We start from the raw sequence: 25,960 nt of genomic DNA, 5'->3' as shown, positions 1-25,960 counted from the left end.
AACAAAGCTACAGATTTATTTCATATCTCCTTGCCTCAAGTGACAACCCTGCATTCCATTATTAATTCTCATCATTTAAAAAATTGATTTCCTTGGATTTTCTACATATCCCATCATTTCATCTACAAACAATGATTAATTTACCTCTCCTTTTCCAAAAGTTACAATACCTGTTTTTCCATTTCCAGTCTTACTGGATTGGATTTTTCAGAATAATATGAAGCAACCTGATGATTAAACTCGACATTCTCACTTCGCTTTATCTTTATATAGGTTGCTGATTTCATATTTGTACATATATGATATAAAGAGTAGGATTAATTGAAGAATGTTTAGAGTAAGTGGTGTTGAGTCACCATGTTTTCTTCTTTGATGAGTAAAACATGATCAAATATTTTTCTTGTTTATTTTTGACCTGGTTTATGAAATAAACTTTGTAATGTATAATCTTGTGGAAATTACTGGGATAAATCCTAATTGGTTGTGTTATATAATTACCAGGCCAATATTGTTGGGATTTTTTTTTTCTTTTTAGATCAATAATGAGATTGGTAGAGGGCTTTTTTGGGGTGCTATTTGGATGGCTCTTTTGGGGTGCTATTTCTGACAGGTTTTGTTATTAAATGTGCTCTGATTTCATAAATAAACTGAGTACTTTTCCATCTTTTTCTAGGTTCTGAACAGTTCCTGCTTTCTATTCAGCTTGACAGATAAATACTGTATAATAAAGATGACAAGGAAGAGAATGCAAATTGGCACAGATTATTTTGCCTCAGTAACTCGGCCACTTTTGTAGCTGGAGGACAGCTTTGATTGTGAGGAAGCAATTTGGAGCGGTGGGAGGGTCAAACAGGTCAGTTCTTTGGTGTTGACAAGTGCGGCTGGCTGGGCCGGCTCAGAGGTGAGTGAAGGTGGGACAGGGGAGGGAGGCATGCAAGCACTGGGGGAGGAAGGGGAAAACAAGGTTTAAAATGGCCTAGCTATTTAACCAAGGACACAAACTCAGGATCAAGTGCAAGTAGTAGGCTCGAAGGTGAGAAGTACTTGTCAGCTCAGTGGGAGAATGGGCCAGTAGGTACCTGTCACCTTCCAGAAAATCTCCTGGATTTATGCTGTTATGCTCTGGCCCGTTGGAGAATGGGAAAGTATTTCTCTCAGCCAGTCAGGGTATCTGCCCTAGCGTTTGACCATTTCCCTACATTTTCATTGCAGCCAAGGACGCCCTGCAGTGGTGTAACGGTGAGCACAGGTGTTCAGTGTCAAGGGCAGAGTCTGGAAAGGCAAGCCCGGGACAGACCACAGCAGCTTGGACTTCATGCCTGGCACACAAGGCCCGGTACTGTGGGCTTCTCTGTTTCTTCCTCAGTCCTTCTCTTCTTGCTCCTCTGCAGGGTACAGACGCAGGCCCACACTCACATGCTATTATTCTTCATGGCACAAGCAAGCGCTACAGGCAAGGCAAGCACAGTAGGACGTGGATGCCTGCCACACACCTGAGACCACTTTGCATAAAGAAGCAAAGACCACCCAGACAAAAAGAAATTTAAGGTCAGTCAGAAATTATTCTAAGCTTTTTTTTTTAAACCACAGATTCTTTGCAAATTATTTAAACGGATGGCAGGATGGATGCTATTGCTTTCTAGATTTTTCTCTCTCTCTCACCCATGGATGGGTTAGTTAACCAACAGAGCAAGCCATCGGACTGATATCAAGCGTGAGCTGCCAGGAGCACAGATGGTCCACAACCCAGATAATCAGCTTCTGAAGCCGTAGCAACATCTAATAAACATTCTGCAGCTCGGAGAGTTTGGGTGGTCACAGCTGGGGCAGGGAACGCGCGCACACACACACAGGCTCAACAGTTCTTACCTCAGAAAATGTAAGTACCCACTTCCTGTGGACAGCTACGTACTACTAGGACCTGGAAAGAATTCCACCGATCCCTGAGGGAGGGAGAGCCCAACTCCCCTTTCTCTGAGTGAGTCAGGGCCAGTCACTTCACCCCAGAGAGAACAGTTGGAGGAAGTTGGGGTGGGAGATAATCCCTGCCCATGAGGGAAACCTGATGAACCCTATTTCTCCCAGGTGATCACGGGCAACCCCAACAGCATTAGTCACGTGGGAAGCACGTGCCCTTTGCGTGACGTGATGAAAATGGTATTTTCCCTGCATGACCTTCCTTCCACGAACACATAAGCCCCGCTGACTCATGAGAACATCAGACAAATGCCAACGGAGCGGTTTTCTACGAAACACCTGGCTACCAAGATCACCCAAAACAAGGGACATTGGAGAAACTGTCATAGCCAAGAGGAGCCAAAGGCAACATGGCAATTAAATGTAATTCGGCGTCCTGAATGGGGCCCAGAAGTAGGAAAAGGTCTGACTGTTAATAACAACAACAATAATAAGGCACAAGCATCTCCAACCCCTTAGAATCCACAGCTCTTCGTTGGGAGCTCTTCACCTTTTGGAGTCTTACACTGGACCGTGGAGTCCTCGGCGCTCACTCCTCCCGCATCCCTTCCCCGTTTCCCGGGTGTCTGCTCCCGCACGGGCCTGTGGTCATCTCAGGTCATCACTCTCAGGGAGGCATTCATTACCTTTCTTCTGGCAAGTTCCACATGCTATCAGGTTCAGAACACGCTTCAGCCAACTCTCTATGACACAGCGCCCCCTAGGCGCCCAGCTCAGCACGTCCAGACCCAAATCCTGCTTTTTGTCCTTTCTCCTGACTTCCGGGACAGACCCGGGACTATCACCTTGACAACTTCTGGGCCCCAGCCAGGCGGACCCTAAATTCAGGGCCCCCGGTGCTGCAGCTGCCTCTCCACTCCTCAGAGCCTATGGACTCCCTGCCTTCAAGAGTCTCCATGTGCCCTCTCTACGTCTTCCTTCGCTTCCTTTCTTCCTTTTCCGTTACTCCAGCAGCTACTGAAAGGGCAAAATTGTTTTGCCCTCACCAAGAATTGTTTCTCTTTCAAGCGGCGATGAGTGTGCCTTGTTGCTTTACAGCCTTTGTGTATGAGCCAGCGATGGCAGGAACGAGTGTCTTTGCTATCACAATCTATTTAAACACGTGACAGTAAATAAATATATATAACATGAGTAAGGGGACAAGTCTTCTCTTTGCACCAGCCATGCATCCAGTTTTCTTGGGTCAAGAAACACCCTTCAAAGAGGTGACAGAAAAGGTTAGCATGGCCGTAGAACACAAATAACTCCGGACGTGACAAACTAGAGGGTGAAGTTAAAAAAACAAAAAACAACAAAAACAACCTTCTCACAGAGAATGGAAACAAAACGGAGGCTATAAATGAAACACTGCTAAGCACCCTTTACAAGGAAGGGTTGCAATAAAGGAGTACCAGTCCCAACGAGCCAGCCAGGAGTCGAACCTGGAATCTTCTGATCCGTAGTCAGACGCGTTATCCATTGCGCCACTGGCCCCGAGACACCGACGCTCGGCTCCATGATGATTCTTCAAGCTGATACTGCGGGGTTTCATGGGACGTGTAGTCCTTTGGAGTTTTCCTGCGGTTGTACAAAGCATTCTGGGAGATTCAGGTTCGCGACGAACCTGACCCCGGGATTGGTGGTTCCGCAGGAGCCACACCGTACGTCACGGTACAGCCCGCGGATTGGCGGCAAGAGTCGCTTTCCACGCCTCCGGCTCCGGCTCCGGGGCTGTGGAGGACGCCCTGGTTGTTAAGGCGACTCGTCCCGCCTCCTCGGGACCTTGTTCAGCTTTGTGATTGGTTGCTAACATCAAGGAATCCCGGCGTGGACGGCGCGAGGGAAAAGATGGCGGCGATGGCGGTCGGGACTGCCGGTGGGAGCCGCGTGTCCAGCGGGAGGGACCTCAATTGCGTCCCTGAAATAGCTGACACACTGGGGGCTGTGGCCAAGCAGGGGTGAGGGCCGGACCTCCGTGAGCGGGGGAGGCAGGGTCCGAACTCGAGGACCGGAAAGCTACCCTGCCCAGAGAGGCAGGGATGAGGGGATCGGGTAGGATGGGGGCGTGAGAAAACCTTTACTCCTGAGGGGAGAAGCCTCGCCTCCCGGAATAGAAACTTAAGGGAGTTGTATGGCCACTGAGTCCAGAAGTCGGGGGAGTTGTTGGGTAAACTCAAACAGGGGAGCCTGCAGCCAGTATCGCAGGGCTCCGGGAGTAAGGGGAAGTGTTGGGGGCAAACATGAGAAGAGGTTAATTTTCGGGGAGGACAAGTGTAGGCTGGACCGGGGCAGATCTGAACGGGACCACCCCAGAAAGTCAGAGACAGCAGAGGAGCAATAATACGAGTTGGCGTGGGTTTCCTTCGGTTTTCCTTACTCATCTTTTGGCTGTGATTTTGGGGGAGAAGTTGAGGCACAGTGCAGGGCGGTGTTGAGTCCCAGGCTGGGCTGCACTCTGGAGCCTCCGAAAGGGCTGTGCAAAGTTGGGCTAGCTTGAGTCCAGTTGCTTGGATCTGCGAGCACTACCGCTCTCTTTACCTGATGATTCTGGGTCTATCGCGGTTGTAGGTTTGATTTCCTCTGCATGCCTGTCTTCCACCCGCGTTTCAAGAGGGAGTTCACTCAGGAACCTGCTAAGAATCGGCCTGGCCCCCAGACACGCTCAGACCTACTGCTGTCAGGAAGGGGTAGGGACAATCCCATATGCCCCTTAACTTATTAGCAGCAGTACCAACTTGTAGCTTATCAGAGCCCTCATTCTTCTCCTTTTCTGACTTGGCTATAATGGTGAGCCCCTGGGATATAGAGAATTCTTCTAATCTCTTTGCTTATTTGCGTTGAAAAAAAAAAGAGCCATTACCCATTTTACCCATTCTGCAACAAGCTATATCCCATGTCTGTGACAGCAAATATCTTTTGGCTCTCTACTTTCTGTTCCCCACCGAGAACTAGAAGTTGCACAAATAAAGTGCTGAACCTCATTTGATTTTTGTCTTTCCTGGGTGGGGGAGTACAGACTGGAATACGCTCATTGTGGGAAAGCTTTCTCCATGGATCCGACCAGACTCCAAAGTGGAGAAGATCCGCAGGAACTCTGAGGCGGTAAGACTGTGGATCTCTTCACTAGAGGCTGTTTTTAAAGATACCATCTATAACCAGGCTGGGCGGGGGGGGGGGTGTTTTTTACCCCCTCCTCCATAACTTGGTTGATCAATCAGTAAAAGTCAATGAAAGTTATTTGGAAAGTCAACTCTTAACATTTTTTTTTTCTCTTCTCCATTCCAGGCCATGTTACAGGAGCTGAATTTTGGGGCCTATCTGGGTCTACCGGCTTTCCTGCTGCCCCTTAATCAGGAGGATAACACAAACCTGGCCAGAGTTTTGACCAACCACATCCACACCGGCCACCACTCCTCCATGGTATGGCTGAAGAGCTTGCTATTCTGCTGCATTTTGGCTTGGGAGTTAGGCTCTGTTCAGGACCTGCTCGGGTCTACCAAGTCAGTGCAGGGGCATTTGGCAAACTGCAAGTAACACTGCTCACGCCCCTGCCAACACACAGTTTCAAAATGTATAAAACACATAATTCTTTCTGGAAACTTAATAGTTGAAAGCCAAGGCAGGTATGTGCATTTACAGGATACATGGGGAAAATCACAAACTAGGAAAACCATGTAGCAGGGTTAATTTGAGATTTGGATCCCGGTCTTTAATTCTTGGGTGCTTACTGGACCCAGTGAGTTCAAGGCCAAGTTCTGAGAGAACACCTGTTGATGTGCAGTTCTGGATGCGTGTGCCCTTGGTGGCCCCCGAGGACCTGAGAGATGATATAATTGAGAATGCGCCAACTCCCCACACAGAGGAGTACAGCGGGGAGGAGAAGACGTGGATGTGGTATGTCTTCTTTTGTGGTTGCTCTGGGGAGGCACAGGATGGGGCCTGGCCGAAAGCCGCCTTGAGCTGTGGCGGTCAGTGCGTCACATGTGTTTGTATTTTTCTGTGTCTGACTCTGGATAGGTGGCACAACTTCCGAACTCTGTGTGACTATAGCAAGAGGATTGCTGTTGGTAAGTCCACCAGGGCCCTGGCATCAATAGTCTTCCTGTGGTTTCTGGGAGCCAGAATCAGTCGCCTTGTCTGTACCAAGCAAGCACCACCACTTGCCCTGTGCCGAGCTCAGGGATATCATAACACAAAGGAGCGAGGAAGGGTTTCTCGCCTGTCGACAGTTGGCAGCTCTTTCTGTTCCTTTGTAGCTCTTGAAATTGGGGCCGACCTCCCATCTAACCACGTCATTGATCGTTGGCTTGGGGAGCCCATCAAAGCAGCCATTCTTCCCACCAGCATTTTCTTGACCAATAAGAAGGGATTTCCTGTTCTTTCTAAGATGCACCAGAGGCTGATCTTCCGCCTGCTTAAGGTAGGTGGTGGTTGAAGGATTCTAAAGGTAGACCAGCTGTATTTTTTAACTTCTTATATATCACGTGTTTCTTAGAGGTGACTTTTCCTTTTGAGGCAATTTCAGCCAAGGTTGGGGCTGTGAGGTTACAAGAAGCAGATGTCCTTGGGAGGACTAGCAACCGTTGAAAGGGAACTGGACCCTATGGGGTTCTGTTTAGGAAGTTTGCAGTAAGGATCCATTGTACTTTGTACCTACTTCTTAGGTAGCTTAAGAAGGCCCTGGAAGTTTCTTGAGCCACGTTATGGCATTTGGGACAGGCACTGGAAAACTGTTGACTTGGGCTTTATTTGACGCTGAGGCTCTTTGGCTTTAGACCAGAATGTCCCAGAATGTTGGTGTGCAAACTGCATCTAATACTCTGACTTCCCTCATAGCTGGAGGTGCAGTTTATCATCACCGGCACCAACCACCATTCAGAGAAGGAGTTCTGTTCCTACCTCCAATACTTGGAATACTTAAGCCAGAACCGCCCTCCGCCCAATGCCTATGAACTCTTTGCCAAGGGCTATGAAGACTATCTGCAGTCACCTCTGCAGGTGGGCTGGGGATGCCCTGGGAAAGAGCTCGTGGGAGGTCATGGGAAGTAGTTGGTGTTCTGATGCATTGGGCTCTGTCAGCAGCTTCATTTGCATTTGTCCTTTGATTCACTGTCAGCCCTTGATGGACAATCTGGAGTCTCAGACCTATGAAGTATTTGAAAAGGACCCCATCAAATACTCTCAGTATCAGCAGGTACAGTGGGCCCAGGCTGGGCAAAGCACAGGGCCAGGCTGACCTGGGTGAGGGTAGAATCACAGCCATGAGGTCTCTCTTTCTCCCAGGCCATCTATAAATGCCTGCTGGACCGGGTACCAGAAGAGGAGAAGGATTCCAATGTCCAGTGGGTACTTTCCCTTGCCACCTTCAGGGCCTTGCATGCACATTTCTTTGGGTGCTTAGTTTGCTTGGCCCCTTCTCTCTCCTAGGGTGCTGATGGTGCTGGGAGCAGGCCGGGGTCCGCTGGTGAACGCTTCCCTGCGGGCAGCCAAGCAAGCTGACCGACGGATAAAGCTGTACGCCGTCGAGAAGAATCCAAACGCTGTGGTGACGTGAGTTGTGGCCAGCTGGTTGGGAGCCCAGTGCCTGGGGCCAGTTTGGCTTCAGCATCTCTCACCAGCTTCATCTTCATTTCAGGCTAGAGAACTGGCAGTTTGAAGAGTGGGGCAGCCAGGTGACCGTCGTCTCCTCGGACATGCGGGAGTGGGTAGCTCCGGAGAAGGCAGACATCATTGTCAGCGAGCTGCTGGGCTCTTTTGCTGACAATGAGCTCTCACCGGAGTGCCTGGATGGCGCCCAGAACTTTTTAAAAGGTGCCTCCTGGGTCTGGAATGGGAGGGGGTGGGTGGGGAAGCTGAGGGGAACTTGCCTCAGCTCATGTGATGTGGAGAGTCACTGCCTGGGGGGCCTTTGTCACATGAACTCCTCTCTGTCAACCTCCGTGTCCACGTCTGCAGCATGAGAGGACTAGAAGTTTATTTATTTGTTTACTTGAAAGGCAGAATTAGGGAAAGGGAAAGATTCTATCTTCCATCTGCTGGTTCACTCTCCAAAGAGCAGCAATGATAGAGCTGGACCAGATTGAAACTAGGAGCCTAAAACCTTATTGGGGTCTCCCATGAGGGTGGCAGGAGCCCCAGTACCTGGGCCATGCTTCTCTGCCTTCCCAGGTACACTAGCAGGGAGCTGGATCATAAGTAGAACAGCCAGGACTCAAACCAGTGCTTTTGGGCAGGTTAACCCATTGTGCCACCACACTATTTCCCTCCTTTGGTTTTAATCTTGTGTTACTCTGTACGTTAATCTAGAAGTAACATTCTCCCCCACCAAGATTTAGGGGCAGGCCAGCCTGGAAATCCTGACAACAATGAGTGACTTCTTCCTGCCATCCCCTGCCAGGGGTAGTCTGGGTGGATGTGGGAGGCCTGAGGGAAATGATATACCTCATTTCCCTTCCTTGGGAATCTGACCCTCCTCTTGCTCTGGCAGATGATGGCGTGAGCATCCCCGGGGAGTACACCTCCTTTCTGGCTCCCATCTCCTCGTCCAAGCTGTACAATGAGGTTCGAGCCTGCCGGGAGAAGGACCGAGACCCTGAGGTGAGGAGCCCCGGTCTTCAGGAAGCGCCAAGCACTCATCTAGTCTCCCCATTCTGCACCAATAGCAACTCCTCTCTCCTGGAGAGGTGGAGGAGCTGGAGAGTCAGAGATGGGAGCCAGGGAGGCAGGTGAAATGGTGGCTCCCTTTCTTCCAGGTTGCTGGGATTTTGAGTCTTTCCCTAATGGGCATCTCTTGGCTGTCTCCCGCAGCTCTCGCTCTCTCACTCTCTCGCTCTTTGTCTTTTACTCGGGACAGGCCCAGTTCGAGATGCCGTATGTAGTACGGCTGCACAACTTCCACCAGCTCTCTGCGCCACAGCCGTGTTTCACCTTCAGCCATCCCAACAGAGGTAGGTTCCTGCGGGGCTGGCCTCTGTCCTCACCCCACCCCACCCTTGCTGTCCTCTCCACCCTGTACGGGTCCTTCCTGGGTCCAAGCTGCATCAAGTTGCCTGGGGCTTGTGGTCGCTCATCAGTCATGTGGTTGTCTCCTTGCAGATCCTATGATTGACAACAACCGCTACTGCACCTTGGAGTTTCCCGTGGAGGTGAACACAGTGCTGCATGGCTTCGCGGGCTACTTTGAGACGGTGCTTTATCAGGACATCACTCTGAGTGAGTGTCTTGGGCTACAGATGGCAGGATACGGCGGTGCATTACCGGGTAGCTTGTCTCCTCTGGATTCCTGGGAGGCCAGGATTCAGTGAATGAAGCTCTTTGGGTATTTATTCCCATGACTACAAGGCAACCCCACTTGGCCTCTTCTGGTTCTCAGAACTGATATTTTATGTTTGTCCACACAGGTATCCGTCCAGAGACTCACTCTCCTGGAATGTTCTCTTGGTTTCCAATCCTCTTCCCTATTAAGGTAGGCATCCTCTTGAGGGTTAAGGAGTGACTTTGCCAGTGGGGTTGTGCCCCTTTCCCTCGCCTTGGCCGATAGCTGTGACCCACGCTCTGCTCTCACAAGCTCTCCGCTCCCACTGACAGGTGCTGCAGCTGCCTGCAGTGGCCTGCCACCTACATCTGTCCTGGCTAATCTGCCCATTCTCTGCTTGAGCAAGAGTCCTTTTTTATGTGTTTTTTTAAAAATTGTATTTATTTATTGCAAGAGTCCTTTATTTCCTTTTTTTACATCCCTATCATCTTTCTAAAATGTCTTTCTAAAACTTTCTAAGGCTTCAGTGCCTTCCCGCAGCCCTTAAGGAAGGTCCACATCGGTAGGACCCAGCTTGCCTTGCCTTCTCAGCAGCTGTCCTGTTGCTTCTGTCATCTCAGCCCTACAGGCCGTCTGCTTCTTCCAGGAGCCTAGGTGCCTGTCTTCCTTCCCTTGCGTGTTCTCACCTCTCACCTATGTCTGGCTGGTTCTTTGCTCTTCTCTTCCCGCAGCTAACTTCTCTTCAAGGTCTCCTTAGACAGTCTTATTACCAGATACATTTTCTCTGACTACCATTCATAGGGTTTTTTTGTTGTTGTTGTTTTCTTTCTTTCTTTAAAGACTTCTTTATTTTAAGTCAGAGTTACAAAGATGGAGACGGTGGGGGAGAGCTCATCTATCCATTGATTCATTGCCCAATGGCCACAATTGTCAGGGCTGGGCCAGGTACAAACCAAGAGCCTGGAACTCTATTCTGGCTGGCAGGGGCCTGTGCACTTGGGTAATCTTCTGCCACCTTATCTGGTATATTAATTAGTGGAGGGCTGGATTCGAAGCAGAGCTGTGATCCAGGATGCCAGCATTGCAGGTGTGCAGGCATCCCACTGTGCCATCACACCAGCCCTGCTAGTAGGTGTTCACAGCACATTTCTTTTTTCATATGCTTTTGATGATTTGCCCAAGTTACTTTGTTTTGATTTTGTTTTTAATTGGAAAGGTAGATTCACAGAGAGAAACAGAAAGATCTTCCGTCCACCTGTGCACTCCCCAAACAGCGGCAACGGCCAGAGCTGAGCCGATCCGAAGCCAGGAGCCAGTTCTCCCATGTGGGTGCAGGGTCACAAGGCTTTGGGCCATCCTCTGCTGCTTTTCCAGGCCACAAGCAGGGAGCTGAATTGGAAGTGGAGCAGCTGGGTTTAGAACTGGTTCCCATATGGGATCCTGGCGCATGCAGGGCAAGGATTCAGCCACTATTTTATCACAACAGTCCCGCTCTCCCTTTTACAGATTTATATATTTTTTTAATTGGAAAGGTAGATTTACAGAGAGAAGGAGAGACAGAAAGATCTTCTACCTGCTGGCTTACTCCCCAAGTGGGTGCAACAGCTGGAGCTGAGCTGATCCGAAGCCAGGAGCTTCTGGATCTCCCATGCGGGTGCAAGGTCCCAAGGCTTTGGACCATGTTCTGCTGCTTTCCCAGGCCACAAGGCTGTAGCTGAATGGGAAGTGGAGCAGCTGGGGCATGCATCGGTGCCCATATGGGATCCCGGGGTATGCAAGGTGAGGATTTGGACGCTCAGCTATCACACCTCACTCAGGTCTGTTCAGTATTCAGATCAGCTTCACTAGGGCTGGAACAGTCAGTCAGGCTTGTCATTTTATCTCCATATCTCCCTTAATATGCTGTTCCATACAACAGTATATAAGCTCCACACTGAATCTCCGTATCTTTCTCCTTGCAGCAACCCATTACAGTGCGTGAAGGCCAGACCATCTGTGTGCGTTTCTGGCGATGCAGTAACTCCAAGAAGGTGTGGTATGAGTGGGCTGTGACAGCACCAGTTTGTTCTGCTATTCACAACCCAACTGGCCGCTCATACACCATCGGCCTCTAGTGCCGCGGTTCAAGTGGCCAGAGCCTTGAATGCAGCTTCAGGGTGCACTGTCGGAGCACAAGAAGTATGGTCCATGTCTGGGCTGTGATTCCCCTCCCCCGTCAGCGAGGAGCACTTCCGTCTACTTGCCTGCCTTCCATCGAGGTGGGCAGAGGATAAACAATCACAGCAAGGCTTGAGCCGGCAATCTGTGAAAGACCTCCTCCGCTCAGGATAGGAGCAAGTGACAGTGTGGGATCTGAAGCTGCGCCAGCAGGCACTGCGCCTCAAACGCTGCGGGAGTGGCCCTGAGCACGGGTGGATGGAAAACTGCTCTGCCCCGCCCCTGCTCTCCTCTGTTGTTGTTTGATGGTTTTGTGTAAGAGGAAACACAAATAAAAGTGAGGTTATGGCCCTTTTCCGCTTTAGTCTGCTGCCGTCTGCTTCTGCTTTTTCACACCTGTGTAAGGCCCGGGCATATTCAGGTCTGTACCTTGTGCTGTCAGGACCCTGGGGGCCTGGATTTGTTCCCTCCTTGAGTGATGACCCTTGACTCCTTGGACATAAGCCTTTTAACTAGCTACAGTGAGCCCTCTTCCATTAGAATCTGTAGTTAGGCTTTTCTCGGGGGAAGAGGCCTGCAGAGAGAAGCTAGCTTCCCTCCACCTAACCGAGCTGCTTCTGGAAGCCGAGCACCCACAAGTCAAGTATGGGGTTTGTAAAATCAACCAATTAGAGTTTGGAATTCGAAGAGATCATCAAATTCAACCTCCGATATTACAGACAGTGACTATGAAATCTGCACGAGCAAAGTAATGTTAGTCCGGCTCTCCAACTTTGCACATCAGCTCTGCAAGGCAACCAAAGCCTGCAGAGACCCCGGAAGCCTTGGGGAAGTGAGGGTGGGCATTGATCCCTGCTTCCTGGTTAGCCCTTGCAGTGGGAGTCAATGGCATACGAATTTGAATTAACAGTCTTTCTTCGATCCTCAAGCACTGAGACTGGGAGGGTGGTGGAAACGGTTCGCCCAGGATTCGTGGAGAGGTGGGCACCTCTGACGTGAAACAGGTGTAGTCTCCGCAAATCAGCGCCAGGTAAGGCCTGCCCGGGCCAATCAGTAGGGACAGTCAAGGACGTCCTCCACCTCCTGGCCCCGCCCTTCGCGAGCACGCCGGGTGGAGGAAGCGGGCCCTCCGAGCTCGCAGCTCTGTGCCGTTTCCCCGCCTTCCACGAGCCGTTGAGCCAATGAGCGGTGGCCGGCGGCTGCCAAAGGAGGCTTCTCCACTTCGCCGGTCTCTGAGAGGTTGGCCAATCAACGGGAACCTGGCGGTTGCTAAGAGACACTTGCATTTGGCTCCACCCACCCACAGGGCTGTAGCCAATGAAAGCCCATACTTTGGACTGTTGCCGCGAAACCGGTGAAAAGGGTTTCCGCACTGTCGGATTTCCGCGCAGGCGCAGATTGGAGAAGGTTCTGGAAGACAGCGTAGCTGCCGCCATTTTGCGGGAAGAGGAGCAGCTGCGGCTGCAGCGGAGCTTTTACTGCCGAGACTAGAAAAGAACCGGGCTTCGCGCTCGTCAACTCTCCCAAAGCAGCGAAGAGAACCCGGACCCATCCTTCGGGGACCCGGAACTGGTAAGACATCTCCAAGTCCTCCTCACCCCCCTCGCGACGTCACCTCTGCGTGACGTGGGCATTCGGCGCCTCCCCCTGACGTCAGGAGTAGGAATGGCGTCACGAGCAGAAATGAGCAAACTTTTAACAAAGTTTTGAGCGGTTTGTTAATTATGATTTGGAAGAGTTCCCTACCTGAATGAGCCCGCTGGCACGGCACCGTCGCGGCTGTCTGCCGTCCGCGGCCTCGGGGTCGCCTGGCCTCAGACACCCAGGGGCGCTCGTGAGAGAGTAGGGGGCTGGGAAGCCTGGACCCGCCGCTGAGCGGGAAGGGCGTTGAGATGTCTTACTTGGGTCCCAGTCTCTTGAAGGCTGTCGCTCGCTGTGTTGGTCTGCATGGCTCACTTTTACCTCGTTAGCGAAGGGCGAGGCTCGCAGGAGGATTGACTGCTGGGACGTTGGTGCCCGTCGGTAACTTACAAGGACCGCATGGAGCCTTGGCCATTAGCCTTCTCGTGTTCCTGTTCTTTAAGCTGCATTCAATTCGGATGGGTTTGTGCTCTACCCCGTGGGCAGAACCAGAACGGCGCTCCCACGACTCTCTAGGATTCCTACGAATTCGTCACTCTCCTCTGTCCCTTCAGCAGTGGGGTCTTTACCCTGCTGTATAACAAGATGCAGGCCTAGCCATGACTGTGAATCTTGAGTGCAGTTTTTGGAGATGGGGGAAGAAAATACTGCTTTTTTTTTTTTAATGGAATTGAATGACTTTGACCCATCCATAAGTTAGGATGTGGAATTGGGAAACTTTTGGCACTTCATTGGTTTGGGGACATCTTGACATATAATCCTCGCGAGATTGCCAAGTTTCAAAGTATAGGGCACATATGTCATCACTGAATGCTGAACAAAAGTATACCTTCTGAACAGTGTGATGGTGGACATGTGGACTGTTGCCTACACAAACACACAAGCGAGGGCAGCTGCAGTGTCACCCAGAGGGACCATGCTTGTATCTGCATGGTTCATTGGTGACAAGAATTGTTGAAACACCATGATTCTATACTAAATATACGCTTAAGTAGGTTCCTTCATTTGAGTGAAAACTTCAAAAACTTTCCTCATAGTGGATTGCCTAATGAAAGTACTTGTGTGTGTATTGGAACCTCAACCATGAACAGATCATGAGGTTAGAAGCATGTAATTGGTAAGGAAAAAGCATGTTATAGAAAATAGAATAGTCCTCGGCGGCGTGGCCTAGCGGCCAAAGTCCTTGCCTTGAAAGCCCCGGGATCCCATATGGGCGCCGGTTCTAATCCCGGCAGCTCCACTTCCCATCCAGCTCCCTGCTTTTGCCTGGGAAAGCAGTTGAGGACAGCCCAATTCATTGGGACACTGCACCCGCGTGGGAGACCTGGAAGAGGTTCCAGGTTCCCGGCTTTGGATCGGCGCGCATTGGCCCGTTGCGGCTCACTTGGGGAGTGAATCATCGGACGAAAGATCTTCCTCTCTGTCTCTCCTCCTCTCTGTATATCTGGCTGTAATAAAATGAATAAATCTTTAAAAAAAAGAAAATAGAGTAGTCAGGGTAGGCAAAATGGTTGCAGTTAACAGTTTGAGAATGAAAAATATGTGTCTTCAGAGCCATTTCCCAAAGTGGAGCATGTATATTGCAGTTACTCTGGTTCCTAATATTTTTTTCTTTTTCTTTCTTCTTTTTTTTAAAGATTTATTTTTTATCATTAAGTCAGATATACAGAGTAGGAAAAACAGAGAGGAAGTGCTTCCATCTGATGATGCACTCCCCAAGTGACCACAACGGCCAGTGCTGCACTGATCTGAAGCCAGGAGCCAGGAACTTCCTCCAAGTCTCCCACATGGGTGCAGGGTCCCAAGGCTTTGGACTGTCCTCTACTGCTTTCCCAGGCCACAAGCGGGAAGTGGGGCAGCTGGAATTAGAACCAGCGTCCATATGGGATCCTGGTGCACGTTCAAAGCCAGGACTTTAGCCGCTAGGCCACCTCACTGGGTCCCTAATATTTTTTTGTTGTTGTTGTTGTTATTGTTTTTTATTTTCTAATTTTTTTTCAAAAGATGTATTTATTTGTTTGAAAAATAGCAGAGAAGGAGAGTTCTTCCTTATGTTGGTTCATTCCTGAAAGGCTGTTACAGCAAGAGCCAGGCCAGGCCAAAAGCAGGAGCCAGGTCTCTCACGGGTATGGCATGAACTTTTCAAACTGTCCTCTTCCACTTATCAGGCAGCTTAGCAGGAAGTTAGGTTGGACGTGAGGTAGCCAGGAGACAAACCAACACTCATGTGGGTTTGCTGGTGTCACGAGGCTTGCTGTGCCAACATGCCAATCTCTACACTTGGGAGTCTTAAGACCTCTCTGATCAAGAGTTAGTCCCAGGACCCTGACACAATGGCTAAGTTGGCTAATCCTCCCCCTTCAAGTGCAGAGATTGTTATGGCAGCCGGTTCATGTCCCAGCTGCTCTACTTCCTGTCCAGCTCACTGCTTGTGGCCTGGGAAATCAGCAGAGGTGGGGGATGGCACAAAACCTTGGATCCCTGTACTCACGTGGTTACATGTAGCCTCATGGCTTTAGAACATCTCAACTTTGGCTGTTTTGGCCACTTGGGGAGTGAACCAGCATATAGAAAATCTATATCTCTGTAAATCTACATTTCCAATGGAAATGAATAAATCTGGGCCTGATGCAGTAGCCTTGTGGCTAAAGTCCTCACTTTGGATACGCTGGAATCCCATTTGGGCACTGGTTTGTATCCTGGCTGCTCCACTACTTCCCATCCAGGTCCTTGCTGTGGCCTGGGAAAGCAGTAGAGGAAGGCTGAAAGCCTTGGGACCCTGCACTCGCATGGAAGACCTGGAAGAGGCTCCTGACTCGTGGCTTCAGATCGGATTGGCTCAGCTCCGGCTGTTGCGGTTACCTGGGGAGTGAATCAACCACAGATGGAAGATTTTCCTCTCTGTCTCTCTAGCTCCCTGTGTATCTGACTTTCCAAGAAAAATAAATCTTTTTTTTTAAAGGATTTATTTGTGAGGCAGAATTATAGAGATAACAGATGATTTTCTATGTGCTGGTCTGCTGGTTCTCTCCCCAGTGACTACAATGACTAGGTCAGAGGGCCAGGTGGAAACTGGGAACAAGGAGCTTCATCTCTCTCCTACGTGGGTGACAATGGACCAGCTACTTTCCTGAGCACATTAATAGGGCGCTGGATTGAAAATGGAATAACTGGGACTTGAACTGGTGCCCAGATTGGGGTGCTGACGTCACAGACACAGTATAACCTGCTACCCTACAATACTGACCCCTGGATATCTTTTTTATATTGGAATTTTTCAGATTTTTTTCCCCACAATGCAATTAAGGTGTGTGTATTGGCATCTGATAAGAGTGAGCTTGTTAACCTGTCTGGTTTGATTTGTTTTGATGTGTATAAACACCCGAGAAACTCATCACCCTCAAAGATTGTTTTATGCCCCCTCCCATTTTTTAATCCTTTTTTTCCAGCCCTTCCCCACCTATTTTGTCCTAAGGCAACTACTGATCTGCTTTCTGTGATCAAAGATATGTATGTTTTAGGATTTTATATGAATTATTGTGTTTTTTTGGTCTGGTTGCATGGTGACTTTGAAATTTGTGCATATTATGTGTACTGACAATTCTGGGTGAATGAGTTTTTAATATTGTATCGGTTTAGTTCGTTGCTTTCTGTTTTTCATACTTGACAGGCCTGTGGTAGACAGCCTGGGGAAAGACAGTTGCTGGGTGTGAAGGGTGGGAGAAGGCAAGAATGCGGTCTGCTTGCTGTAAAGACGGCCTCAGAGCAGAACTGGCTAAGCCCATCTGAGTCACGTGTTTGAGTTACCTGAATTCTAGTTGCTATTGAACAGAAGACCCTGGTGACGAGGCTTTGCTGCTTGGTGTGTGAGATCTGTGGGAGGAGCCTGGGGCATTTTGGCATCATTCTGGCATTGGCCTTGTCTTGCTTATGATTTTTGAGCCCTATTTACCTTTGTAGTGGAAATAGTTGCCTCGTGTTATGATTTCAGTTTAAAGCAGTTATTCAGAATTATGAATGGTAGAATGGAGACCTTGGTCTGTTGGAAGTGAATAGTACTTTTGAGTACTGACATTTTCTCTTCACAGGGCAGGATTGATTGGATTTTGTTTCTATTTAGGTGTCAAGTGTCCTTCTAGACCTTTGGCTGTTTGTAAGGTACAAAGCAGAGCTAGTTTAGATCTGTAAAGAGCATAAATAAACATAGGGTAAATGACAGCCAATAAGATCCCTTTGGAGTTTGATAAAAACAGAGAACTGTGTATCCTGAAGCCTGTTTCTTGGAGGGGGAAGGGAATATGTGGTGCTGGAAGGGGAGGAAAATATAAATCAGCTTCTTATGTATCCGTATCCTCTCCTCAGATCTGACACGATGGCGTCTGATGACTTTGATATAGTGATTGAGGCCATGCTGGAAGCTCCCTATAAAAAAGAGGAGGTAATACCCCCCCCCTTACTCCTGGAATCGGGTTAAGAGAAAGGGCAGCTGTGCATCATCATTTGCAATAGTTTGTGACTCCTCCTTCCCTGCTTGTTTATTTTGTTCAGTGATTATGCATAAAAGGCATAGTCTTAGGAAACTTTACTGGGGACCCACAGTTGGGGGCCACACTCTTAGAGAAGGCCCCAGAAAATGGGGGAGGGTGCGTAATTCGGTGGTGGTCATATGTGCTTTGCTCACAGCTCTCGGTGACACGAGAAAATTGGTGGACCTCAGACCCAACGCCCATGTTTCACTCTCCTTGGAGATAATGTCAGCGGACAGATGTTAGGTAGCTGAAGTTTGACACCAAACAAAGCTGCCGTTCTGATGTCTTCTTGTTGGGTAGTTTCCTCGTTCCACTGTTACTCCCTTTGTTAGGAGACTCAGACGGTCAACACCTGGCTAGATGATCGAGAGCTTTGATTTCTTCCTTGTCCACCTTTGTTCTTTTTGCCCAATGGAATCTGTGTGTCTTGTGACCTTTTCCTGGCGAACTCCTCAGGATGAGCAGCAAAGGAAAGAGGTTAAAAAGGACAGTCCTAGCAATACCACCATCAGCACCGGCACCAGTGGCAGTGGTACCAGTGGGAGCACCACCACTGGGGAGACGAGCAAGTGAGTGTGGGGGGAAGACATGGGTTGGCCCCGTGGGAAAGGGAAACAACTGCGTCTTTTGGAGAACAGGGAAGCAGTTGCTCTTAAATCTGCTGGCTTTTAGTAACGGCGCCACTGAGTCATGGGAGTAGTGGTAATTTGGTTACATGATCTTCTAGTCTTCATTTTGCAGCACAGACTAGCGGACAGATCCTAGCATTGGTATGTTTCATTTGAATGCGTTAGTAAGAGGGCCCCTGATTTGGGAACACGAGCTTTGATGTGGCTTTAGGGGGATTTCAGCCACCTGAGACACCCAACAGCATCGAGGGCTATGTGTAAGTTGGTGATGTGTAGTCGCTGTGAACTACTGCCAGATGGTCTTCTGGGCTGCGGTCCTTTGGTGCTCTCTGTTTCACCCTGGCCTTACTCTCCGTTTTCTTGGGAGAGAGAACAAAACCTCCTCAGTAGTATGAATTTCCCCTCTCTTTTCACAGAAGGAAGAGAAGTCGGAGCTGTAGTAGAAGCAGGGATAGAAAACGCAGGTTAGTATTGCTGGATACTATTGGGCTTGAGGAGTTGCAAAAATGGGAAGGTGGCAGGGAAGGCATTATGTGAAAGACCAAAAGAGATTGTTTCCATGTGTAGTCGCAGCCGAGACCGGGATCGGCATAGAAGGAGAAATAGTCGGAGCCGAAGCCGAGATCGCCAGCATCGTCACCGTAGCCGTAGCAGGGACCGTCGACACAGTAGTGAGTCACGAAGTCGCGACCGGCGTCGTGAGGATCGTGTGCGCTATAGGAGTTCTCCACTTGCTGCTGGGTATCACCTTTTGCTAATAAGATCACCTTTGTGTCCTAATCTGGCTAAAGCAAGTACACTGTGGAGCCAAGCCCGAGAATACTTAAAACCCATGATGACGAGCGGATGCTGTCACTGAGGGAAAGCACAGGTTGAGTATCCCTCATTTCAGCAGGAGAGCAGAAGTGCTTCCAGTTCTGGGTGTTCTCAGATTTGGGGATGTTTGCATCTGTGTAATGAGGTACTTTGGGAAAACATAAAACTTGTTTATATTTCATACCTTAGGCTCACCACTTGGAGTTGATTTTATCCTGGGGATTTTTACTTTTAAGATTGATTTATTTGAAAGCAGAGGGACAAAAGGCGAGACAGGGATCTCCATCCTCTGTTTCACTCTCCCATCTGCTAAAATTTATAAAAACAATTCTTATGGGGGACCAGGATGGTGGCTCACAGGATAATCCTTCACCTGTAGTGCTGACCTCCCAAGTGGGCACTGATTCAAGTCCTGGCTGCTCCACTTCTGATCAAGCTCCCTGCTTAATGGCCAAGGAAAATAGTGGCTAAAGTCCTTGTGACCCTTGTACCCACTTAGGAGACCAAGAAGAAGTTCCTGGCTCCTGGGAATTGTGGCCATTTGGGGATTGAACCAGCAGATGGAAAATTTGTGTCTCTGTCTCTCCTGTCTGCCTTTCAGATAAGAATACATCAATCTTGAAAAAATTATTATGTACAGTGAGGTATTGGAATCTAGTTTTTTTGTGAAGAAAAAATTGATGTTGAAGCAAAGTGAATAATTTGCTTTTTTTTTTTTTTTTTCTATTCCTTAGGCCTAGATATGGACAGAATAAGAGTCCTCACATCAGAGAGAAGAGCCCGGTCAGGTTAGTAAATAATGAACAGAGTTTTCCGGAATAAGTTATGAATAATAAAAAATAGGTAAAGGCAGACCACAAGAATGTTGTGGGTTATCTGCAGGGCAGTAACCACACTGCGGGTGGCTGTGGTCTCAACACATTTTGCTCTGTAGGCAGCCAGTGGATAACCTGAGCCCCGAGGAGCGTGATGCCCGTACGGTTCTCTGCATGCAGCTGGCTGCCCGTATTCGGCCTCGAGACCTGGAGGAGTTTTTCTCTGCCGTTGGCAAGGTAGCCCTCTCTCCTAAGGGGCCTCTCCCATCTTGTCTTCCCTTAATGCCCAGCTTGGGATCCTTTGTGCCCTGGATAGGTTCGTGACGTGCGGATCATCTCAGATCGGAACTCACGTCGTTCAAAGGGCATTGCCTACGTGGAATTCTGTGACATCCAGGCTGTGCCACTGGCCATTGGACTAACTGGGCAACGGCTCCTGGGAGTTCCTATTGTGGTCCAGGCTTCACAGGTGAGCAGGCTGAGAAACTGACATGGTGTAAGGTGATAAAGTTGAGAAGGAAGCTGGGGTATCACCCATCATCTCTCTCCCCAGGCTGAGAAAAATCGACTGGCAGCCGCAGCCAACAGCCTGCAGAAGGGTGGTGGTGGACCAATACGCCTCTATGTGGGCTCCCTGCACTGCAATATCACTGAGGACATGCTCCGGGGCATCTTTGAGCCCTTTGGCAAAGTGAGTAGAGCATCAGGGAAGCCTGCAAGGAAACAGAAAAAGGGAGGGTCAGTGTACCTCTCGGTTCCCTGTGGCTGTAATGAATCCACTCCATAAATCGCAACACCTTGACAGCTGAACTCCATTTCTGGTTAAACTGTTTCGTAGACAAGCGCAGGCACCCTGAACACAGTGTGGGTGCCCCAAGAGAGTCTTAGTTGCTGTGCCAAGTGCCTATTGTTTTTCTTTTTTAAGAATTAAGTTGGGCCCGGCGGCGTGGCCTAGTGGCTAAAGTCCTTGCCTTGAAAGCCCCGGGATCCCATATGGGCGCCGGTTCTAATCCCGGCAGCTCCACTTCCCATCCAGCTCCCTGCTTTTGCCTGGGAAAGCAGTTGAGGACGGCCCAATGCATTGGGACACTGCACCCGCGTGGGAGACCCGGAAGAGGTTCCAGGTTCCCGGCTTTGGATCGGTGTACATCGGCCCGTTGCGGCTCACTTGGGGAGTGAATCATCGGGTGGAAGATCTTTCTCTCTGTCTCTGCTCCTCTCTGTATATCTGGCTGTAATAAAATGAATAAATCTTTAAAAAAAAAAAAAAAAAGAATTAAGTTAGGGCCCAGCGGCGTGGCCTGGCGGCTAAGGTCCTCGCCTTGAACTCCCCGGGATCCCGTATGGGCGCCGGTTCTGATCCCAGCGGCTCCACTTCCCATCCAGCTCCCTGCCTGTGGCCTGGGAAAGCAGTTGAGGATGGTCCAATGCTTTGGGACCCTGCATCCGCTTGGGAGACCTGGAAGAGGTTCCTGGTTCCCGGCTTCGGATTGACACAGCACTGGCCGTTGCACTCACTTGGGGAGTGAAACATCGGACGGAGGATCTTCCTCTCTGTCTCTCCTCCTTTCTGTATATTTGACTTTGTCATTAAAATAAATCTTAAAAAAAAGAGAGAGAGAGAAAGATAGAACTTCCATCCATTGACTGGTTCACTCCCCAAGTGACCACAACCATTGGGACTCAACCAGGTTGAATCCGATAGCCTGTGTGGGTAACAGGGACCCAGAGTACTTGAGCCATCTTCCTCTGCTTTCTCAAGTGCAAATGCAGGGAGCTGAATCAAGTGGAGCAGCCAGGACTTAAACCCGCGCTCATCATAGGCAGCAGCACAGCTCACTGCACCAGAACGTGACTTCTGTTTCTTTTTTAATGGAAGGTTTTTGTTTTATTTTGTTTAAGATTTATTTATTTTTATTGGAAAGTCAGACTTACAGAGAGAAGGAGAGACAGAAAAATCTTCCAATTCCAGTTTTACTTTCCAAGTGGCCACAATAGACAGAGTTGAGCCTATACCAAGTCAAGAACCAGGAGCTTCCTCCGGGTCTGCCACATGGATACAGGGTCCCAAGGCCTTGAGCCATCCTCGACTGCTTTCCCAGGCCACAAGCAGGGAGCTAGAAGAGAAGTGGAGTAGTCAGGATACAAACCGGTGCCCATATGAGATCCTGGTCCGTGCAAGGTGAGGACTTTAGCCACTAGGCTGCCATGCCAGGCCCCACCTGTTTCTTTTTAAAAGATTTGGAGAGGTGTAGAAAGTTAGACTTGTTCAGAGTGTCCTAAAGGTATAAAACTGTTTAGAAAGAGTTGTTTAGAATGTCCTAGGTATAAAAGATCATAATAATTCCTTTCTGTTCTGCCACAGATCGATAATATTGTTCTGATGAAGGAGTCAGATACAGGTCGATCTAAAGGTTATGGTTTCATTACGGTGAGTATCTAATCTTTGTCATTTTTCTTTGAGTTTGTCCACTTGGCTAAATTTGCAGCTTAGATTCATCCTCCTATAGGAACTGTTCAAGTGACTTAAACCCTGGTGCCTGGAGCTTGGACAAGCCTTCTGCTCCTTGAGATGAGTGCATTGCTTGAGACTTTGGCTTTGCTTCGACCTCTGTCAGTAGCCTTGATATGGGGGTACCCAGGAGTTCAACCAGCTTCCCTGGTGCTACAACTTGCTGCTTGCTGCTTGGGTAATAGTAATTATTTTAGGCTGCAGCCGAAAGGGTGGGGGCATGAGGGAGGTTAGGTGTGGGCGTGTTTTAATGAGTTGATGCTTTCTGATCGGGGTGGGAGTCGGACGTTATGCTCCACCTTGGCACTGTCTCACATTAAGAAAGATCTTTGTATCAAAATGGCACTGTAGAGAGAATAGTGAGACCCTCTGTAGCACCAGCAGCACACTTTCTGAGCATTGCAACAAAGCTGTTTCCAGTTCTGAACCTGGTGCTTCCATGTGACTGCTGGGACTCTAGGCATCATACACACCCCCACAGTTGGCCACAGGGCAGAGGAGTGGTAAGGTGCATTTGAAGTATGCAGTGAAGGCAAGGCTCCTACGTCACCCACCTAGGAGCTGTCAGCACCACATGATAAGCCCTAGGGCAGGTAGTGCCAGAGTAAATAAAGCCAGCTGGGGGGGGTGACAGTTTTGTAGTGGCACGTCACCATTTCTGCCATTCATTATGACTGAGATGCGGAAAGGCTTCTTTTAGGTCAGCATCTTTGACACTTGTACAGAACCTGAAAATCCTCTGTCCCAGGGAGCTGTTGGTGCTGCTGCTGACAGGGGCCAGATCCTACAGGCCACTGGTGGGCTGTGGGTGTGCAGTGCTCTCCTGCTCTCAGCACTAGAATCTGTTCCCTCCTCAGCCTGTGCTCTGGAGTTCCAGGTTCCTACTGCGCCTAGAACCCAGCACCCTCAGCTCCCAAAATGTCAGGCTGGGTTTCCTATAGATAATGGACTTTCTGAGTTACTAGATTCTTAGTGGAGCGGAGATTACCAAATGGTCCAATTGAGAGAACCATTTTGGCACAATGGGGGTCTTAGGTCACATTTCCTGGGAAAGAACAGTTTGTGACACAGCACACATGCATCTTTCCTGGGAAAGGATTAGTGCATCTCATCTTTGAGATCGTGTCTGGCCACGAAGTGACTGACAGGGCCTGGTTTCTCATAGTTCTCAGATTCTGAGTGTGGCCGGCGGGCCCTGGAACAGTTGAATGGCTTTGAGCTTGCTGGTCGACCTATGAGGGTTGGCCATGTGACAGAACGACCAGATGGCACCACAGACATCACTTTTCCTGATGGAGACCAGGAACTGGATCTGGGTTCATCAGGTGGACGTTTGCAGCTCATGACCAAACTAGCAGAAGGTACGGTCTCTTATAGGGCAAAGAGCACAGGTTTGAATTTTATTTTATTTTATTATTATTTTTTTTAAGATTTGTTTTATTTTTATTGGAAAGTCAGATATACAGAGAGGAGGCGAGACAGAGAGGAAGATCTTCCATCTGATGATTCACTCCCCAGTGGCTGAAATGGCTGGAGCTGAGCCAATCCAGAGCCAGGAACCTCCTCCAGATCTCCCACACGAGTGCAGGGTCCCAAAGATTTGGGCCGTCCTTGACTGCTTTCCCAGACCACAAGCAGGGAGCTGGATGGGAAGTGGGGCTGCTGGGATTAGAACTGGCGCCCATATGGGATCCCGGGCATGCAAGGAAAGGACCTTAACCACTACGCTATCACACCGGGCCCCTAGGTTTGAATTTTAGATCAAGGATTTGGACTTAACTTCACCTTTTCTTCTGTTAGGCGCTGGACTCCAACTGCCAACCCCAGCGGCTGCTGCTGCTGCTGCCCAAGCTGCTGCCTTGCAACTGAATGGAGCAGTCCCCCTGGGAACCCTGAACCCGGCGGCTCTAACTGGTACACATAGACCTGGGAAAGTGAGAGAGGATTGGGGCCAGGAAGCTGGATGCTCTGGGCTCACTCACCCTCTCTGCCTCTTTCTGTAGCTCTGAGTCCAGCTCTGAACCTTGCTTCCCAGGCCATCGCCTCCCAGTGCTTACAGCTCTCAAGCCTCTTCACCCCACAGACCATGTGAGTCTCATGACCCAGCTCCTTTGAGTCTTGGTTTATTCTTGTTCTTGGGCTTGCCATTTACCTCTGCTCCTTGCCCCAGGTAAATCTGGCGCAGTAAACTGCCTGCCTGTGTCTGGATCCTGCCGATCTCTTCTCCACGTCTGGTTTTTCCACTGCCCTGTCTCTGTTTTGTGGACCATGCCATCCCAAAGATCTGGATGTTGGCTCTGGAAAAGTCGGGACCACCCTTTGACGCCAAGAAGAGCTCCTGCCTGTGGCCCCACTGGAAATGGACTCTTCTGAGCGAAGCCGCCAGTCAAAGAGAACAGAATCAGCCCCTGCATTGAAGCCCTGTTTCTCCATGGATATCCTCTCCCGAGATGACCTTCCTGCCTCCCAACACCCCTTAGTGATTCCTTCATTCCTCCTGCATTGGGAAAGCCATAGGGCATTAATTGAAGGGACTTAACTCCTTTTCTTCTGCTTTACCTTATAACCTGTCATGGAAATTCCCTAGGATCCTTTCAGTCAAGAGGATTTGGGGTTTGGGAAGGGAACCTTGAAGATGCTAATTTTGTGCTACTAGGTCCCTTCAAGATAGCCTGGACATGCGCTTTGGAAAGCCTGCCTTAAACCTCAGCTTGCTGCAGCTGGAGGCCAGAGCCCATCCAGGCTCAGCTGAGAGGCGTGTAAGAGGTCAGTCCTGGCAGGCAGTTAACATGCCTTAAGGGCTCCCTCTCACTTCAGTAAAAGGTGGGCTATCTTTCCAGTCATTTTGTCTTCCTCTGTGTACTTGGCCTCCTTCCCAGGCCCTCCCTTTGGCCCAGGGTGGGACAGTGGAGGAGAGGCTGCTCTCTACTGCTGTTGTGTGACTCTACTGTGGCCTCAGCCCTGGTGGTTAGAGCTGCTCTCTCTTAATCAGACACATATGAGCCCTTCTCACTGGATTTTATAGCCCGTGTCTGTGTACAGAAGTATATATATACATACACGTATATAAACTTGGTACAAGAGGCAAGCCCTCTTGTGACTGCTGCCCATGTGTGGTCTCTAAAGTCACTCGGTGTCTCATGTTACTCCTAGGCATATAAAACATTTGTGATGTGATTGAGTTTTCTTTGTTTTTGTTTTGTTTTGTTTTACCTTCTTTAGAAAAAAGTCTAGTACCTGGGCAGGCTTCCCAACAGGTGTCTGCATTACACTGCATCCTATGGCCTCCATCTTAGTTCATCTCCATACCTGCCTGTCCACTGGACAGACTTTGGAGCTCTTGACTAGGGACAGATCTTGTCTTTCCACCAGATGGCACTGTGGCAGTGCCACATTCTGCATCTTCTCCTAGGGGTGTGTTTTGTGATCTTGAGTCTTAGTCTCCTAAGCTTGCCATTCTATCCTGTTGGTCTTTGTACCTGCCATTGACTCTTTGTTGTAGATGCTGCTGTCCAGTGTCCAGAGGAGTTGTGATGATGTACATCAGGGCTCCTCTGGCCTAACGTTCCATTCTTGATCGGTTGCCTCAGTTCTCAAGTTTCCCCAAGTTCTGCCTGTTATAACCAGTGAATCCCAGGAAACTGAATCTT

The 25,960-nt window shown here is 49.4% G+C and overlaps 2 protein-coding genes and 1 non-coding gene across 7 annotated transcripts; 2 read left to right on the top strand and 1 right to left on the bottom strand.

The window, feature by feature from the left end:
• Positions 1-3,377: 3,377 nt before the first annotated feature.
• Positions 3,378-3,450, bottom strand: TRNAR-ACG (transfer RNA arginine (anticodon ACG)). Its single transcript has one exon. It is a non-coding gene; the product is annotated as a tRNA-Arg (tRNA).
• A 255-nt stretch (positions 3,451-3,705) lies between these two features.
• On the top strand, positions 3,706-11,732 carry PRMT5 (protein arginine methyltransferase 5). Of its 2 annotated transcripts, XM_004584681.4 has the most exons (17): positions 3,706-3,914; positions 4,525-4,643; positions 4,973-5,058; positions 5,242-5,376; positions 5,738-5,850; positions 5,974-6,023; positions 6,213-6,376; positions 6,793-6,954; positions 7,073-7,150; positions 7,240-7,298; positions 7,384-7,506; positions 7,592-7,767; positions 8,444-8,553; positions 8,810-8,903; positions 9,052-9,168; positions 9,357-9,421; positions 11,173-11,732. In XM_004584681.4, the coding sequence occupies exons 1-17, from the start codon at positions 3,805-3,807 to the stop codon at positions 11,323-11,325; spliced, it is 1,914 nt and encodes a 637-aa protein (XP_004584738.1). In that variant the 5' UTR covers positions 3,706-3,804; the 3' UTR covers positions 11,326-11,732. The 2 variants fall into 2 exon arrangements, with proteins under 2 accessions (XP_004584738.1, XP_058522187.1); XM_058666204.1 differs by lacking the exon at positions 4,525-4,643 and having other exon boundaries at positions 3,775-3,914.
• A 1,023-nt stretch (positions 11,733-12,755) lies between these two features.
• Positions 12,756-25,487, top strand: RBM23 (RNA binding motif protein 23). Of its 4 annotated transcripts, XM_058666203.1 has the most exons (14): positions 12,757-12,940; positions 17,372-17,447; positions 17,995-18,107; positions 18,584-18,631; positions 18,735-18,908; positions 19,718-19,771; positions 19,918-20,035; positions 20,115-20,267; positions 20,352-20,489; positions 22,164-22,229; positions 23,476-23,671; positions 24,111-24,224; positions 24,314-24,398; positions 24,481-25,487. In XM_058666203.1, exons 2-14 carry the CDS (start codon positions 17,382-17,384, stop codon positions 24,482-24,484), a joined length of 1,329 nt encoding a protein of 442 aa, XP_058522186.1. In that variant the 5' UTR covers positions 12,757-12,940; positions 17,372-17,381; the 3' UTR covers positions 24,485-25,487. The 4 variants fall into 4 exon arrangements, with proteins under 4 accessions (XP_004584735.1, XP_058522186.1, XP_058522185.1 ...); XM_004584678.3 differs by lacking the exon at positions 24,481-25,487 and having other exon boundaries at positions 12,756-12,940; positions 24,314-24,402; XM_058666201.1 differs by lacking the exons at positions 12,757-12,940; positions 17,372-17,447 and having other exon boundaries at positions 17,463-18,107.
• The last annotated feature ends 473 nt before the right edge of the window (positions 25,488-25,960 follow it).

The sequence above is a fragment of the Ochotona princeps genome, chromosome 6, assembly GCF_030435755.1.
Source record: "Ochotona princeps isolate mOchPri1 chromosome 6, mOchPri1.hap1, whole genome shotgun sequence".
Lineage (NCBI taxonomy): Eukaryota > Metazoa > Chordata > Mammalia > Lagomorpha > Ochotonidae > Ochotona > Ochotona princeps.
This window is presented reverse-complemented; position numbering and strand designations above follow the sequence as displayed.